Source organism: Stomoxys calcitrans, chromosome 1 (genome assembly GCF_963082655.1).
Source record: "Stomoxys calcitrans chromosome 1, idStoCalc2.1, whole genome shotgun sequence".
Lineage (NCBI taxonomy): Eukaryota > Metazoa > Arthropoda > Insecta > Diptera > Muscidae > Stomoxys > Stomoxys calcitrans.
The window spans coordinates 260,707,480-260,724,840 of NC_081552.1; the positions used below are offsets into that span (position 1 = coordinate 260,707,480).

The 17,361-nt window shown below is 42.1% G+C and overlaps 1 protein-coding gene across 1 annotated transcript in view; it reads right to left on the reverse strand.

Moving 5' to 3' along the window:
- The window catches only part of LOC106094330 (cubilin homolog), a 37,823-nt gene that overhangs the window by 15,280 nt on the left and 5,182 nt on the right, over positions 1-17,361 (reverse strand). The window contains exons 4-14 of the mRNA XM_013261538.2: positions 17,099-17,335; positions 16,290-17,042; positions 15,906-16,232; positions 15,673-15,835; positions 12,787-13,025; positions 12,085-12,428; positions 11,905-12,023; positions 8,312-8,492; positions 6,604-8,246; positions 6,466-6,545; positions 2,577-3,063 (exon numbers count right to left, since the gene is read on the reverse strand). Coding sequence (XP_013116992.2) covers positions 2,577-3,063; positions 6,466-6,545; positions 6,604-8,246; positions 8,312-8,492; positions 11,905-12,023; positions 12,085-12,428; positions 12,787-13,025; positions 15,673-15,835; positions 15,906-16,232; positions 16,290-17,042; positions 17,099-17,335 — 4,573 coding nt within the window. The remainder of the gene's footprint in view (positions 1-2,576; positions 3,064-6,465; positions 6,546-6,603; positions 8,247-8,311; positions 8,493-11,904; positions 12,024-12,084; positions 12,429-12,786; positions 13,026-15,672; positions 15,836-15,905; positions 16,233-16,289; positions 17,043-17,098; positions 17,336-17,361) is intronic.

The window sequence follows — 17,361 nt, forward strand, 5'->3', positions numbered from 1 at the left end:
GATATATGCCTGTTCACGATGAAGACGAAGGCGAGCCAATTTGATGCACCACCTTTCCTCAACACAACGATTGCGATATCTGACCACGTCAAATATTTAGGAGTGACGAGGAAGACGAAGGTGACCACGGTGGTGGGCCACGCACCACGTTTCCTCAATAAGACAATTTCAATATCTAACAAGGTCACTTGTCACTTAGGCGTGATCTTGGACAGGAAACTGAATTGGAAGAGTCACATTCAGGAGCGTACTGAGGAGGCTCACAAATGTTGGGCACTATGTAGGCGGACCGTAGGTTCGAAATGGGGCCTCAATCCGAGGATAGTCCATTGGCTCTACAGGAGCGTGATTAGATCAATACTTACTTACGCCTCAGTAGTTTGGTGGACTGCTATGGAGAAAAGTGCAACATAAGGACCATACAACAGGTTCAGAGAAATTGTGACATAGGCGGAGCGATGAGGACCACGCTCACTAGGGCACTTAAGACTATTCTAGATATCCAACCCATGGACATACAGATTAAGTGTGAGACTATGAGACTTAAGGCGATGGGAGAATGGATTGAGTATGGGAGAGCAGCTCATACCATCGCGGTATAATCGAGTGGACGATAGGAAACTTGGAAGGAAGGGAAGAGGTTTCCGATCGGATACCTGAGATGAACCTTGAAGTCGAGTGTGAGGCACTGCGGCCAGTTGCACAGTCTTGGATTGACGGAACCCTAGTATGACCATCTGGAAGATCATGTTACATGGATGGAACAAAGCTAGAGGACAGAGTGAGCCTGGGGTTCTACATTGAGAACCCAGGGACTGAGATTTGTTTTGGACTGCCTGACCATAATACGGTCCTGCAGGCGGAGATCCGGGCGATCACGGAATGCGTGAAATAGTGTGGTGCTAACGCGAGGACGTCGAGTGTGAACATCTTTACCGACAATGAAATTGCCATAAGGGCAATAACAACCAGGACGGTAAGGTCACAAACAGTCTTGCAGTGTTAGAAGGAGATTAACGCCTTCTCTGAGGATGGCAAAACCCGCATCGTTTGGTTGTCGGGCCATAACGGAGTAAGGGGAAATGAAAGGCCAGACGATTTGGCGGTGAAGACCAGAGGATTTTCTTTGTCATTGGCAGCCTTTCGCTGCAAAAAGACGCCGGTACTTACGTGGTGACACAATACCAGACATGAACCAACATAGGGGAGTGGTATTGAAAACAATTAAGAATTTTGTAAATAGCACGGAAGTCGTAACTTAAAATTTTCTTTTTCGAGGATACTTTTTAGTTTTTAGAGCGCACAACAAACCGATAACTGGCTTTGGTGTATGTCTATAATGGCATGGGGCGAATTAATATCCGCACCCTCTTTTCAAGCTAACCTTACCTAGCACAGGTGTTGGTAGTCATAACGAAACACTTCATGCTAAATTTTTGTCAAACTGGATAAGAATAGCGCCCTCTACAGGGGTAAGAAGTCAAGATCCCAGATCGGTTTATGCAACAGCTATATCAGGTTATTCGTCGATTTAAGCGCCATACTTAACACAGTTGTTGGAAGTTATAACAAAACCCCTCATGCAAAATTTCACCCAAATCGAATTAGATTTGGGCCCTCTGGTGGTTCAAGAAGTGAAGATCTAAGATCGGTTAATATGACAGCTATATCGGAGGCCACCGAACGCCTGGGTTCGAATCCTGGCAGAAACATCAGAAAATTTTTCCCCTCCTAATGCTGGCGATATTTGTAAGGTACTTTGCCATGTAAAAACTTCTCCCCAAAGAGGTGTCGTTCTGCGGCAAGCCGTTTGGACTCGGCTATAAAAAGGAGGTCCTTATCATTGAGATAAAAATTTAATGGGACAGCACTCATTGATTTGTGAGATGTTTGCCCAGTTCCTTAATGGAATATTCATGGGCAAATTTGCATTTGCATCAGGTTATGGACCGATTTGAACCATACTTAGCATATTTGTTGGAAGTCATAACAAAATACCTTATGCCAAAATTCGGATATGAATTGCGACCTCTAGTGGCTCAAGAAGTCAAGATTCAAGATCGGTTTATATGACAGCTATATCAAAACATTGACCGATATGGCCCATCTATAATCCCAACCGACCTACACTGAAAAGTAGTATTTGTGCAAAATTTGAAGCGCCTAGCTTTACTCCTTCGAAAGCAAGCGTGCTTTCGAAAGATGGACGGACCGACGGACGGACATGGCTAGAATGACTTAAAATGTTATGACGACCAAGAATATATATACTTTATGGGGTCTTAGACGAATATTTCGAGGTGTTACGAATGGAAGGACGAAATTAGTATACCCCCATCCTATGGTGGGGGGTATCGAATAAATTGTTATTGATGACACATTTCCTAAATAATTGTGAACAAATCTTTAATATTGAGGAACTTTTTTAATCAATTCCAAACTCATATAGTGTGTTACTATAAAAGTTGGCTTTAAAATCCATAGATTAGCTTTGGTCTTGGTATTAATCATTTGGTCCACATGGGGGCTAACAAACCGAGTATTCTGATAATGGGTAAAAATTGCACTTTACTTACCATATCTCCATTTCAACTTGAAACCTTTGCCAGTGCTGGCCTCTGAACTTTGGAAACGTATCCAAAACGAATCAGGTGATGTCAATACATCATCAGGTAGCTGATTGCCACAAAATACACCCAACAAATTTCTGTTAGACACCGTTCTCAACTCTAGGAAATCTTCGTTGCAGTGTTCACTTTTTGGCATATCCAGCTCTTCGAACTCCAGTTCGAGGAGATTTCCCAGTGTTGCCGTTATTATCCAGGTACACTCTACATTTGATGGATAGGAAGCAGGATAGTTAGGTGATACCAGGGTTCCACGACCGATTCTCAGCGTTCCTCCACATGAATGTTGAATTGTTGAATAGGTGGCCTTAAAACTAACATGGTTCGTGAACAGTTTCAAAGAAGACGTTTCAAAAACCAAATTTGTTTGAGGTAACTCGCACATGAAGGTTGCCTCTTCGCTGCGAAATCTGGTATTATTGTAATCTTTCAAATACTAAAGGTTGAAAAGAAGAATGCAGATGATTAAAAGCATAAAAGATAATTAGAAGGATTTCTCATTTAAAGCTGGAAAAATAAATGAAATTATTGCACACGCCAAAAGTTACGACAAACCATATGCGACATTGATGTCGAAAAGCCTAACACAACGAACTGTCCCAAATCTCGGCGAAATCGGACAATAAATGCTTGACGAAGGACGCCGAAGAGCCTAACGCAACTCACTGTCTCAAATTCCGGCAAAATCGGACAATAAATGCGTCTTTTATGGCCCCAAAACCATAAATCGAGAGATCGGTCTATATAGCAGCTATATCCAAATCTGGATCGATCTAAGCCAAATTGAAGAAGGATGTCGAAGGGCCCAACACAAGTCGCTGATTCAAATTTCGGCGACATCGGACAATAAGTGCGCCTTTCATTGGCCCAAAACCTTAAATCTAGAGATCGGCCTATATGGCAGCTATATTCAGATCTGGACCGATCTGAGCCAAATTGAAAACGAATGTTGAAGAGCCTAACACAATTCACTGTCCCAAATTTCGGCGACATCGGACAATAAATGCGTCTTTTATTTTCCCAAAACCTTAAATCGAGAGATCGGTCTAAATGGCAGCTATAACCAATCTGGAAATCGTCGGATTCGTCTATATGACAGCTATAACCAAATCTGGACCGATCTGGGCCAAATTAAAGAAGAATGTCGAAGCACCTAACACAACTCACTGTCCCAAATTTCGGCGACATCGGACAATAAATGCGTCTTTTATTGGCCCATAACCTTAAATCGAGAGATCGGTCTATATGGCACCTATATTCAGATCTGAACCGATCTGGTCCAAATTAAAGACGAATGTCGAAGGGCCCAACACAAGTCGCTGATTCAAATTTCGGCGACATCGGACATTAAATGCGCCTTTTATTGGTCCATAACCTTAAATCGAGAGATCGGTCTATATGGCAGATATATTCAGATCTAGGTCGATCTGGGCCAAATTGAAGAAGAATATTGGAGGACCTAACACAACTCACTGTCCCAAATTTCGGCGACATCGGACATTAAATGCGCCTCTTATAGGCTCAAAACCATAAATAGAGAGATTGGTCTATATGGCAGCTATAACCAAATCTGGACCGATCTGGGCCAAATTAAAGAAGAATGTCGAAGGACCTAACACAACTTGCTGATTAAAATTTGGGCGACATCGGACAATAAATGCGCCTTTTATAGGCTCAAAACCATAAATCGAGAGATCGCTCTATATGGCAGTTATATTCAAATCTGGACCGATTTGGGCCAATATGAGGAAGTATGTCGAAGGGCCTTACACAACTCACTGTCACAAATTTCGGCGACAAAGGACAATGAGTGCGGCTTTTATGGGCCTAAGACCCTAAATGGCAGCTATATTCAAATCTGAACCGATCTGAGCCAAATTGACGAAGGATGTCAAATTGCCTAACAGATTGGTTCAGATTTGGATATAGCTGCCATATAGACCGATCGTCCGATTCAGGGTCTTAGGCTCATCAAAGCAACATTTATTATCCGATTTGGATGAAATTTGGGACAGAGTGATATTAAGCTGAAACTTTGCACAGAATCTTTTTTTGTTCATAACCAGGGTAAGTTCGAAGATGGGCTAAATCGGATATAGCCCCCATGTAGACCGATACACCGATTTAGGGTTTTAAGCCCATAAAAGCCACATTTATTATCTGATTTTGCTGAAATATCGGACAGTGAGTTGTGTTAGAACCTTCGGCTCCTCTGAAACTTGGCCCAAATCGGTCCGGATGATGCCGCCATATAGACCAATATCTCGATTTTAAGTCTTGGCCCCATACCAGGCACATTTATAATCCGATTTCACTGATTTCACCACTGTGATACAGGGCATTATAGATTTGTGCATTTGTTTGCAACGCTAAGAAGGAGAAGAGCTAGACCAATCGATAAGTATACGGATCGGCTTGGAATCACTTCCTGTTTCGATTTGGCTATGTCCGTCTGTCTTGTTGGATGTCCCAAATTGCAAAATTTCATTGAAATCGCTCCAGATTTAGATATATCTCCCATATATATCTTTCATCCGATATGCACTTTTAAAACTGTAAGAGCCGCAATTTTAGTGCGATCTCTACCAAATTTGACATGAAATGTTTCGTGGTACGTACCAATATGTGTGCAAAATTTCTTTTAAATCGGTTCAGATTTAGATATGGCTCCCATATATATTTTCCATCCGATATGGCCTGTTCAGGCTGTAGAAGCCAAAATTTTGGTCCGATCTTTATAAAATTTGGCACGAAGTGCTTTTTGTGGTGTCCTAATATGTGTGCAAAATTTCATCATAATCGGATCAGATTTATATATAGCTCCCATGTATATCATTCATCCGATATGCCCTTTTAAATCTGTAGTAGCCACAATTTTGGTCACATCCTTACAAAACTTGGTATGGAGCGTTTTATTCAATATTCTCATATGTGTGCAAAGTTCCATAAAAATCGGTTCAGATTTAGATATAGCTGCCATGTACTTAAATAGCACCCGATTTGCACTTAAATGGCCGTAGTAGCTACAATTTTCAATCGATTTACACAAAATTTGGCACGTATTATTTTGTTACCGATCTAAAGATATTTACAAAAGTTCATCAAAATCACTTCAGATTTAGGTATAGCTTCCATATATATGTATCGCCCGATTTGCACTTAATTGACAGTAGTAGCTACAATTTTCAACCGATCTGCACGAAATTGGGCAAGGACTGTTTCGTTACCGATCTTAACATATCTGCTAGATTTCATCAAAATCGGTTCAGATTTAGATATAGCTCCCATATATATGTATCGCCCGATTTGCACTTAAATGGCCGTAGTAGCTACAATTTTCAACCGATCTGCACAAAATTTGGCACGGACAGTTTTGTTACTGATTTTACCATATGTGCGAATCATCAAAATCGGTTCAGATTTAGTTATAGCTCTCATATATCCAAAACATTAGGCTTTAGTTCATTTTTTAGGTTGCCCGAAAAGTAATTGCGGATTTTTCATATAGTCGGCGTTGACAAATTTTTTCACAGCTTGTGACTCTGTAATTGCATTCTTTCTTCTGTCAGTTATCAGCTGTAACTTTTAGCTTGCTTTAGAAAAAAAGTGTAAAAAAAGTATATTTGATTAAAGTTCATTCTAAGTTTTATTAAAAATGCATTTACTTTCTTTTAAAAAATCCGCAATTACTTTTTGGGAACCCAATATTTGGGGTTTATTTTATTCACTATATTGGGGATCATTTCATTAGGGGTTATTGCATTCTTCGCTTTGGGGTTTATTTTTTTTTTTGGGTTATTTCGCTTTTACCTATTATCACTAACTTCGTTATACTCACCCCTAAGCCTCGATGATCACATGAAGTATTTGTGGGACAGTGACAATCCCATTCCAATATATTTATGCTTATGACGGAGCCTAGATTTTGCAAAAATCAACACCATGTACCAGTTGTAAAATCAGCGTCAAGACTTACCTTCCGGCACAGAGAAGGTCCAGGAGCAATATTGCCCCGCAGTACCTATTATGCCTGAATCATCTTCAATTTTGCCACCGCATAAGTGTGAGAGTATCAACGAGAAACGACTTCCCAGTTGTGATGCCTGTATTTGGTATTGAATTGTAATTTTATTGCCCCTCAGCAAGAATAGGCGATCGTGGGAATTGCAAATTGTTTGGCTCTTAATGAATGCGGCGCCTTTATATTCGGTTATGTTGAAGGAATTCTTTGCACAATCGCCTTGCGAGGCCAATGTTAAGTCTTTGAAGTAAACCAAAATGCTGAGGGCGTCCGGCACCGTCACCTCCCAAAGGCAGTTTTGCACTTGCGTGCTATTGTGTGGATAATGGGGCGAGGCGATGTGTGTGTAATGGGATCTTATTTCGCCCCCACAAGTGGCCTCCTTGGTGCTGTATCGAGCTGCGAAAAATTTGCGATTTGTGGAAGGCTTACTCTTGTAATAAATGTACAGGTGATTGGTGGTCGATGTCACTACATAGGGAGATTTCAGGGTGAGACACTGCAATAAAAGCGTTGTTGGGGAGTTCTTGGCATCCTTAATGGTCATTTCATTCATGTCACAATAGAGCTGGTCGGTATCCATTTGAAATTCGAGAAGGGTAAAGACTATTTGCCGGCCTGCCGGCACTTCTATGTACCACTCACATTCCATGTCGGCGCTGTAGGGATAATTGGGAGATTTAAGATAGCCCGACTGCCTTGTCAATACCTCGCCACAGCCCAAACGCAAATATTCGGCACGGAAGCCTTCCTTGCTGTTAGAATAATCGGTGACGAAGCGCAGAATCAAATGATTGCCCACAGTGGTTATGGGCTCCGGCATTTGAGAACAAAGGCGATATGTCTTCAGAAGATTTGTGTCTTGCTTATCTAGGACCTCCACATAATCATAAGAGCACTCATTTGCCTCATTCGCTGGGAGTTCCAAGCTAAAGTGGGAAAATTCCAATTGGATTTTATTATTCGATCCAGCGTTTATGGCCCACTGACAGTTCAACAGCTCGGGGTAGGGTTCTGGGAAATTGGGGGATTCGATGATACCTTGCAAGTTATTCAAGCTCATATTGCAATTCGTCTCATAGTCCAGCACAAACTCGGGCCCATCCAGTGTATAGTTGTCGAGTTTGTAGATGATTAAAATCTGATTGGAGGAAGATGATGATTGCAATTGGGAGGCCTTCACATCAGCCAAACAAGGGAAATGCATTAAAGGTTGCATAGTGGTAGGACCATCATATATTTGAAGTCGATTGCTGCGACAAAACTTTGTGCTATCCGAGGATGAGCTAACTTTCACTTGAATAGATGAACCTTGGGCAACATTTATCAGCCAATCGCATACGATGATGCTGGCTTCGGGATTTTCATTGCTTACCATGTCATTCGTGTGTGGTGTATGAATGGATCCCTTATAGGAAGTTAGCTTTCCACCGCATCCTGTCTGCGTTTGTTGCCAAGTAAGGTGGAAACCCTTTGCCTGAACCGAACTGTCCGAAGTGAATTTCAAATATAAACTATTGCCAAATGAAGTTATGCGCGAAGGAATTCGATCATAGCAATAGCGTCCTATTAGGGGCGAGTGGGAATATTGACCATTTCTAATGGGAGAAAAAAGAAAATTAAAAGAAATCATGGATGTCAACTGCGAAAAATAAAAGCCTACCTGATCTCCAGTACATCACCTGCACAATCTGGCTCTAGAGTGAAATTTTGTACCTGGAGTTCTATTTTGGAACCAAGTGGAGCTGTTATAGTCCAGATACACTCCAAATCGGCTGCATATGAACTGGGCCAATTGGGACTCTTAATGGTACCGTACAGAGTTTTAAATATTCCGCCACAAGCTGAAAATGTTGAAAGAAATCATTCTCAAATTGAGTGTAAATCTCTTCTTAGGCAAAAAAGGATATAAGAAAAGATTTGCTCTGCTATTAGAGCGACCTCAAGATATGGTCCGGTTTGGAGCACAATTAAATTATATGCTGGAGACCTGTGTAAAATGTTAGCAAATTTGAAGACGAATTGAGACCTTTGGGGGCTCAAGAAGTAAAATAGAGAGATCGATTTATAAGGGAGCTATATCAGGCTATGGTCATGAGATAATAATTGCGACCTTTAGAGGCTCAAGAAGTCACGATCCCAGATCGGTTTATATGGCAGCTATATCAGGTTATGGACCGATTTGAACCTTATATGACACAGTTGTTGAAAGTAAAAATAAAATACGTCATGTAATATTTCAGCCAAATCGAATAGTAATTGCGCCCTCTAGAAGCTCAAGAAGTCAAGTCCCCAGATCTGGTTATATGACAGCTATATCAGGTTACGAGCTGATTTGAACCATACTTGGCACAGTTGTTGGATACCATAACAAAATACTTTGTGCAAAAATTCATTCAAATCGGTAAAGAATTGCGCCCTGTAGGGGCTCAAGAAGTCAAGACCCAAAATCGGTTTATATGACAGCTATATCAAAATATGGACCGATATGGCCCATATACAATCCCAACCGACCTACACTAATAAGAAGCATTTGTGCAAAATTTCAAACGGCTAGCTTTACTCCTTCGAAAGTAAGCGTGCTTTCGACAGACAGACGAACGGACGGATGGACAGACGGGCGGACATGTCATGATCAAGAATATATGCACTTCATGGGGTCTCAGACGAATGTTTAGAGTAGTTACAAACAGAATGACGAAATTAGGATACCCCCATCCAATGGTGGAGGGTATAAAAACGGATCCCTCCCCCAACGTTGTTGACCCACGCAAACGAAAAGGGACCATAATTTGCGGATCTGCACCTGGAACAGATGCCAGCGGCATACTCCACTCGACCTACCCAACTGCTTGATGAAAGCACTCCTTGTTCCGATGATATAATGGCGCAGTAGCAAACTACTGCCCACTCCATGGAAAATGCCGCGAAATCCATACTTGGGTACCGGAAGCCTCCTCCAAGAAACCCATGGTACGACCAAGAGTGTCGAGATGCTACTGAAGCCAAGAATGCGGCATATAGAGCAACCCTGCAATCAGTAGCAACGCGCCAGATGATGGAGTGGTATCGGGAGAGAGGAGAAACGTCTATTTCGCAGATAGAAAAAGGAAATGGAAAGACGTGAGTGTGAGCGAATTAAGATGTACAGGAGTCAGAATGATGTCCGGAAATTCTACCAAAGAATTAAACATCAAACCGATGGCTTTGGTGCAGGCACATCCTCCTGCAAATGCAAATTTTGCCCATGAACATTCCACTAAGGAACAGGGGCAAACTTCTCACAAATCAATGAGTACAGTCCGATTCAAGTTTAAGCTCAATGATAAGGGGCCTCCTTTTTATAGCCGAATCCGAACGGCGTGCCGCAGTGCGACACTTCTTTGGAGAGAAGTTTTACATGGCAGAGTACCTCACAAACGTTGCCAGCATTAGGAGGGGAAAACCACCGCTCAACAATTTTTTCTGATGGTCTCGCCAGGATTCGAACCCAGGCGTTCAGCGTCATAGGCGGACATGCTAACCTCTGCGCTACGGTGGCCTCCGTGGCCTGGTGGCACATCCTCCTACAGAGACAAAAAAGAAAATATGGTAACTGACACAGATAACATGCTGAGGATATGGAAAGAACATTTTAGCCAACTGCTAGTGTCCGACGTTGGCGGCGAAGAGGATACCGCAGAACCAATCAATGATGATGGTATAGAATGTTCACCTTCTTGTCAGAATGAGGTCCAAGTAGCAGTTATCCGACTAAAGAACAACAAGGCAGCAGGAGCCGACGTGTTACCCGTTGAACTGTTTAAGGCCGGATGCGACACGTTGAGAAGGCGTATGCCTCAGCTTATCTGCGTAATCTGGCAAGAGGAAAGCATACCCAATGATTGGAACTTCAGCACATTTTGTTCCCTACACAATAAAGGAGACAAGACGGAATGTGCCAACTAAAGAGGAATAATTCTCCTCCCCATCGCATGCAAGATACTCTCGAACGTACTGTGTGAAAGATTAAAACCTAAAGTCAATGAGATAATTGGGCCCTATCAATGCGGCTTTAGACCTGGTAAATCCACTCTGTTCCCGATATTCACACTGCGCCAAATCCTGGAAAAGACCCGAGAAGGACAAATCAACATCTACCATCTCTTTGTTGACTACAAAGCCGCCTTCGATACTCCTTTACGTTCAAAGGTATTTCAAGTCATGTCTGAGTTTGGAATCCCTGCAAACTCAATAAAACTCTGCAGGATGACACTTGCTGATACGCGTTCCTCAGTAAGAATAGGAAAGAATCTCTCCGAACCCTTTTTCACCAATCGAGGTTTCAGACAATGAGACAGCCTATCGTGTGATCTCTTTAATATCCGGCTGGAAAAGATTATGCGAGATGCAGATGTGAATAGATATGGCACACTAATCACAGGAGAACACATGCTACTCGCCTATGCCGACGACATCGATATCATAGGTCGGTCACCGGAAGTAGTAACTGCTGGCTATGAAAGAATCGAAAGAGAGTCAGTGAAAATGGGTCTGGCAGTAAATGGAGATAGGACGAAATGGATGGTTTCAAATCCCAAAAAGTTTTGCTCAACCGAGCAGATAAAGAAAATGAAGAAAGTTGGGAACCACTACCTCGGCATCGCCGTATGCGAAACGAATGACACCAGTTTTGACATTAAGACATTAAAAAAAAAAAAAAAAAATATATATATCCTTTTACGGCCTTTTATGGCCGCAAAACCTTAAATCGCGGTGAAGGTCGGTTGGGATTGTAAATGAGCCAAATCGGTCCATGTTTTGATATAGCTGCCATATAAACCGATCTTGCGTCTTGACTTCTTGAGCCTCTAGGGGGCGCAATTCGCATCCGATTGGAATGAAATTTTGCATGAGGTGTTTTATTACGACTTCCTACAACTGTGCTGAGGATGGTTCAAATCGGTCCATAACCTGATATAGCTGCCATATAAGCCGATCTGGGGTCTTAATTTCTTAAGCCTCTAGAGGGCGCTATTCTCGTCCGATTTGACTGAAATTTTGCACGTGGTGTTTTGGTGTCACTTTCAACAACTGCGCTTAGTTTTGTTCAAATCGGTTTATGTTTTGATATATCTGTCATATAAACCGATCTTGGGTCTTGACTTCTTGAGCCTTTAGAGGGAGCAATTCTCGTCCGATTTGACTTAAATTTTGCATGAGGTGCTTTGTTATGACTTCCTGTCCTTCCTGTCCTAGTCCTGGCACTATACTTACCATGGGAGCCATTGAGAAATGTATACGTTGCTCTAGAAATAACAGCCTTGTCACTGGGCAATAGTGTTACCACATTAAATTCGAATGTTTCATCGACTTCTTGTTTAGGAGCTGTAATGCTAAAAGAAGTTAATTCGTTTTTGAAATCTGTAATGCATGTGAAGACTAGATTCTTCTCACTTCTTCAATAAGAACGAGGAGCCATCCGAAACGTTTCCATATATAAGTGATGGCAAGGCATCTGCGCTGTTTGTATTATAGGAAAATTTCAAATGAACTCTCTGCCCTTCAGGGGCTTCAAAAATAAATTTGCATCCCGTCTCCAAAAATAAACTGAAGGAACCGCTCTCTCTAGTATAAACACCACCACAAGAACTAAAATCAAATGTGTAGTGTAGACGAAAACCAGCATTTGGAGAATTTTTGCCCACATGAAAAACGATGACCATTTTATTCAACTCCGAAAATAGTTCCATGGGAGCTGCTTTGTAGTATAGCCGCTTAGTTACCTCCGAAAGATGTATCTAAAAAAATTCAAAAGTTTAAGGAACAGGGTCAAACTTCTCATACATCACTGAGTGCTGTCCAATTCAAGTTTAGGTTCAATTATAAGGGGCCTACTTTCTATAGCCGATTCCGAATGGCATCCCGCAGTGCGGAAGCTTTTTGGGGAGAAGTTTTAACATAGCATGGTATCTCACAAATATCGCCAGCATTATGAGGGGATAACCAACGCTGTACATTTCTCTGAACTTTTCTGATGTTCTCGCCAGGATTCGAACCCAGACGTTCAGCGTCATAGGCGAACATGCTAACCCCTGCGCTATGGTGACCTTCACAAAAAAAAAAAAAGAACGATGCAATGGAAAAGGCTTTACATACCTCAAGATAAGTTTTGTGTTCAATGGTTCCATTGTTTGTGACTAATGTAGCATCATTGTTTCCAATATTAGCCAGTGGTTCAGTTTCTTCTAAAAATATGTCCGTAAAGTTAGCGTGCACTACGTATCTGACAGGACCATATATGCGGTAGGTGCAGAGAATTTCATCTGTATACCCATTTGGATAGTTGGGTGTGGTAATGATGCCAGGTTCAGATCCCGAGTACACAAATTCACAAACTAAAGTAAATGGGGAAATATCGTTAGTTGAAATAGAAGAAGAAGAAGATAGCGTGCTAAGATTGGCCGGGCCGAATCTTGGAAACCCACTACCATGGATTCTGCACAAATATGTGAACAACAACTGATATTTTGGGAGTCATAACTGAACACTATATACAAAATTTCTGCCAAATCGGATGAAATTTCAACCATTGATGCTTCCAGGGGCTCAAGAAGTCAAATCGGGAGATCGGTTTATATGGGAGCTATATTAGGTTCTTGACCGATTTGGACCGTACTTGGTTCCGTTGTTTGGAGTCATAACAGAACCCTATATGCAAAATTTCAGCCAAATCGGATAAAAATTGTGATTTCCAGGGGCTCAAGAAGTCAAATCGGGAGTTTCTTGGTCCCGTTGTTTGGAATCATAACAGAACTCTAAGAACAAAATTTTAGCCAAATCGGATGAAAATTGAGGCTTCCAGGGGCTCAAGAAGTCAAATCGGGAGATCGGTTTATATGGGAGCTATATTAGGTTCTTGACCGATTTGGACCGTACTTAGTTCCGTTGTTTGGAGTCATAACAGAACACAATGTAAAAAATTTCAGCCCAATCGGATGAAAATTGCGGCATCCAGGGGCTCAAGAATCAAATCGATAGATCGGTTTATATGGGAGCTATATTAGGTTTTTGACCGATTTGGACCTTACTTGGTTCCGCTGTTCGGAGTCATAACAGAACACAATGTAAAAAATTTCAGCCCAATCGGATGAAAATTGCGGCTTCCAGGGGTTCAAGAAATCAAATCGGGAGATCGGTTTATATGAGAGCTATATCAGGTTCTTGACCGATTTGGACCTTACTTGGTTCCCTTATTTGGAGTCATAACAGAACAATATATGCAAAATTTCAGCCTAATCGGATAAAAATTGTTGCTTCCATGGGCTCAAGAAACCAAATCGGGAGATCGGTTTATATGGGAGCTATATCTAAATCTGCACCGACACGGCCCATTTGCAAGCCCTAATGACCTACATCAATATCAAGTATCTGTGCAAAATTTTAAGCGGCTGGCTCTACGCGTTCGATCGCTTTCGCGATTTCGACAGGCGGACGGACGGACATGGCTAGTTCGAACCAGAACCAGAACTTCGAGACGATCAAGAATATATATACTTTACTAGCACACCCGGGCCCGATTCGCTGCGCCTTTCGACAATTAAAGAGCTTTTAGTGAAATACCATGCTACGTGCTCTATTCTCATATATCCATATGTCATTTATTTGAACCCCATATTGCCATTCGCCTCAAAATTGGATATCAAATCCGTTTTCTAATCTCATTTAAACTCCTTATTGCAAAAGTCAGTAAATATGTTCGGTTTGCTGTATTGGCCCTAAAAACTATGAATATTTAGTTCCACTCTCTTTAAGACCCAAATTGTCTTGGTGAGCAAATACGTCCTATTTGGGGGTTGTTATGGTGGGGGACGTCCCCTCGACAGTTGGTCTCTAATGTCGATGTCAGATATGTGGTCTACTCCCACATGCCTTTAATTTGAGTCCCATATTTCCATAGTCGGCAAACATGACCGGCTTGGGGGGTGTTTTGGAGGATGGGCGGCCACTCAGTGAGTTGGCCTTGAAAATATATACCGCTTTCGTGTTCCACTTAAAAAACCCTCTTATTTGAGCCTCATATTGCAATAGTCGGAAAATACTTACTATTTGGGTGGTATTGTGGGGCTGGGGTGGCCCTGTTAACACTTTTCCCGAATAGTGATATAAAATTCGTGCTTTACTCCCAAAAACCTTTCATTTGAGCCCCATATTGCCATGGTCGTAAATTTGTCCCCTATGGGGAATGTTTTTGGTGACAGACGGCCCCCCAAACACTTGGTCCCATATTTGGGTATTAGATTCGTATTTTACATTAAAATACCTTTTATTTAAGCCCCATATTCCCATGGTCAGTAAATAAGTCCTGTTTGGGCGGTATTTTGGGAAAGGGGTGGACCCCCAGAAACGTGGTCCCACATTTAGATATCAGATTCGTATTCTACTCGCAAATACCTTTCATTTGAGTCCCATATTGCCATGGTCGGTATATATGTCCGATTTAGGGGTGTTTTGGGGGTTGGGGTGGTCCCCCTAGCACTTGGTCCGACAATTGGATATCAGATACGTTTTCTTATCCTAAATACCTTTCATTTGAGTCCCATATTATCGTGATTGGTCTAACTATATGTTTGGTAGGTTTTAGGGTGGGGCAGCCCCCCTAGGTACCCCACCCGAAATTTGGATACTAAATTTTAATTTTAGGGTAATATATGAGAGCGCACAAAATGTCGCTTAAATAGCGACACCCATTTATGAGATCTGGTGTTTCTGAAAATTAGGGTAAGGGGGAGGGTCCGCTCCCCCTTCAGATATCACCACGGGATCATTATGCACCATCTGTGAAAATTTCAAGAAAATCGGTTCAGCCGTTTCTGTTTCAAACATACAAAGAAACAAATACAATTTGATTTTTATATATAAGAAGATGGGGTCGGAAATGGATATTTCGATGTGTTGCAAACGGAATGACAAAATGAAAATACCCCCATCTTTCGGTGATGGGTATAATTTCTCCACATTGACTTGTCATACTGAGTTGCTTACCTCGAGTATACTTCACCTTAAAAGTGCCTTCGTTATTATTGCTGGGTAGTTTATTCATATACCGAATAAGAATAGAATTTGAGGTAGACTTAAGGGGTGCCTGGCTTTGACCACCACAATTGATGGCTAATCTAGAATCTTCGTCCGTTTTGCCATCGAATATCTGCGAGAAAGAAGTCATACGGAAAGAATAAGTATGCCATTAATATGCTGCTCAGATCGTCTATTCCCACCTCAAGGCTATTCAAATTGCAATTTTCCGATTCGAAGATATGTCGATTTTCAAATTCCAAACGTATTTGAATATTGGGAGGCTGTTGTATAAGGTATAGGCAAATGCCAGCTTCTCCAACAGGTACAGCAATCATGCCGGAAGCTTGTGTGAATGTGCCACCACAATGGGGTGTGGCCGACTCTACCTCATAGTGCAGCTGAAAGCTACTGTCTGAGCCGTATTGATCGGTATGGAAATGTAATTTGAGTTTATTCGTTGATGTTGTTAGATGTTCAGAGGATGTGGACTTGCAATATTCCTTCAATAGCAAGTCTCCATCATATATCTGGAAGCATTGAATCGAGACATGATAATTTAAAATTTTTCATAATGTTTACCTTACCTTAAAGGTATCACCTCCACAATTGGCCACAGAACCCATGGTGACGTCAAACAGCCTTAAAGCAAAGCGATATCCAAATGGGGCCGAAAGCTCCCATTGACACTCTCGATGGGCTGGCATTTTGCCCGGATATCCAGGGGAACGCAGAATGCCCTCATCTTTGAAATTGACTTCTTGAATGTCACCACACACATGGGGCTGCGAATGCCAGGTCATATGGAAACCTGGTCTATTGGTGGCATTGTTCGAACGAAACCAAAAGAACAAGGTATGCTGTGAGGACAATATGTTGCCTCCCAATGGCAAATCCTTGCCGCAAAAGCGCCCTATCAACTGCGAAGTTAAGGAGGATCCATCGTGTATTTGCAGCCAATCATGAGTGCATCCAGGATCCTCTTCCACATCGAATGATGTAAAAGTTAAATTCAAAATTTGTTTCAGATCAGTGCGTACAATCCAAGCACATCTCTCATCTGGGGCATACTCTGTGGAGCCATCGGTGGGATAGGTGAGTTCCCCCTGGGATTTTTGCTGTATAGTGCCGCAGACGCTGCGTACAACTTCACATCGCTTTCCGGTGCTGCCGCGTTGGCATGTACACTTAAACGATTGATTCGATTGAGTTTTACAAGATCCTCCATTTTCACATGGATTGGGATGACAGCTATCGGCAGTCTCGCATAAGGCGCCAGAATAGCCATCTGGACATATGCAGCTGGTGCCACGACCTCGTGTCAAGCAAGTGCCATTGTTCTAGGGCAACGAGTATTTGAAATATCTAATTTGTGTAATGTGGAGCCTACACCTACCTGACATATATGTTTCTCACAAGAATCGGCCAGGGGACTTGGTTCGCATCCTTTTGGTCCAAAGCCATGACCAAACATGCCGTGAGGGCAAGTGCAAGTGACCACATTAGAAATGAGCTCACACTTGGCTTGGGCATAACAAATATTTTCCACATCACAAGAGTTCGAAGGGGCCAACTCACATGAATGACCATCTCCCACCCAGCCCAGGGGACATCGACCACAGTGATGGGAACCCTATACCCAGCAAACATTTTCTTAAT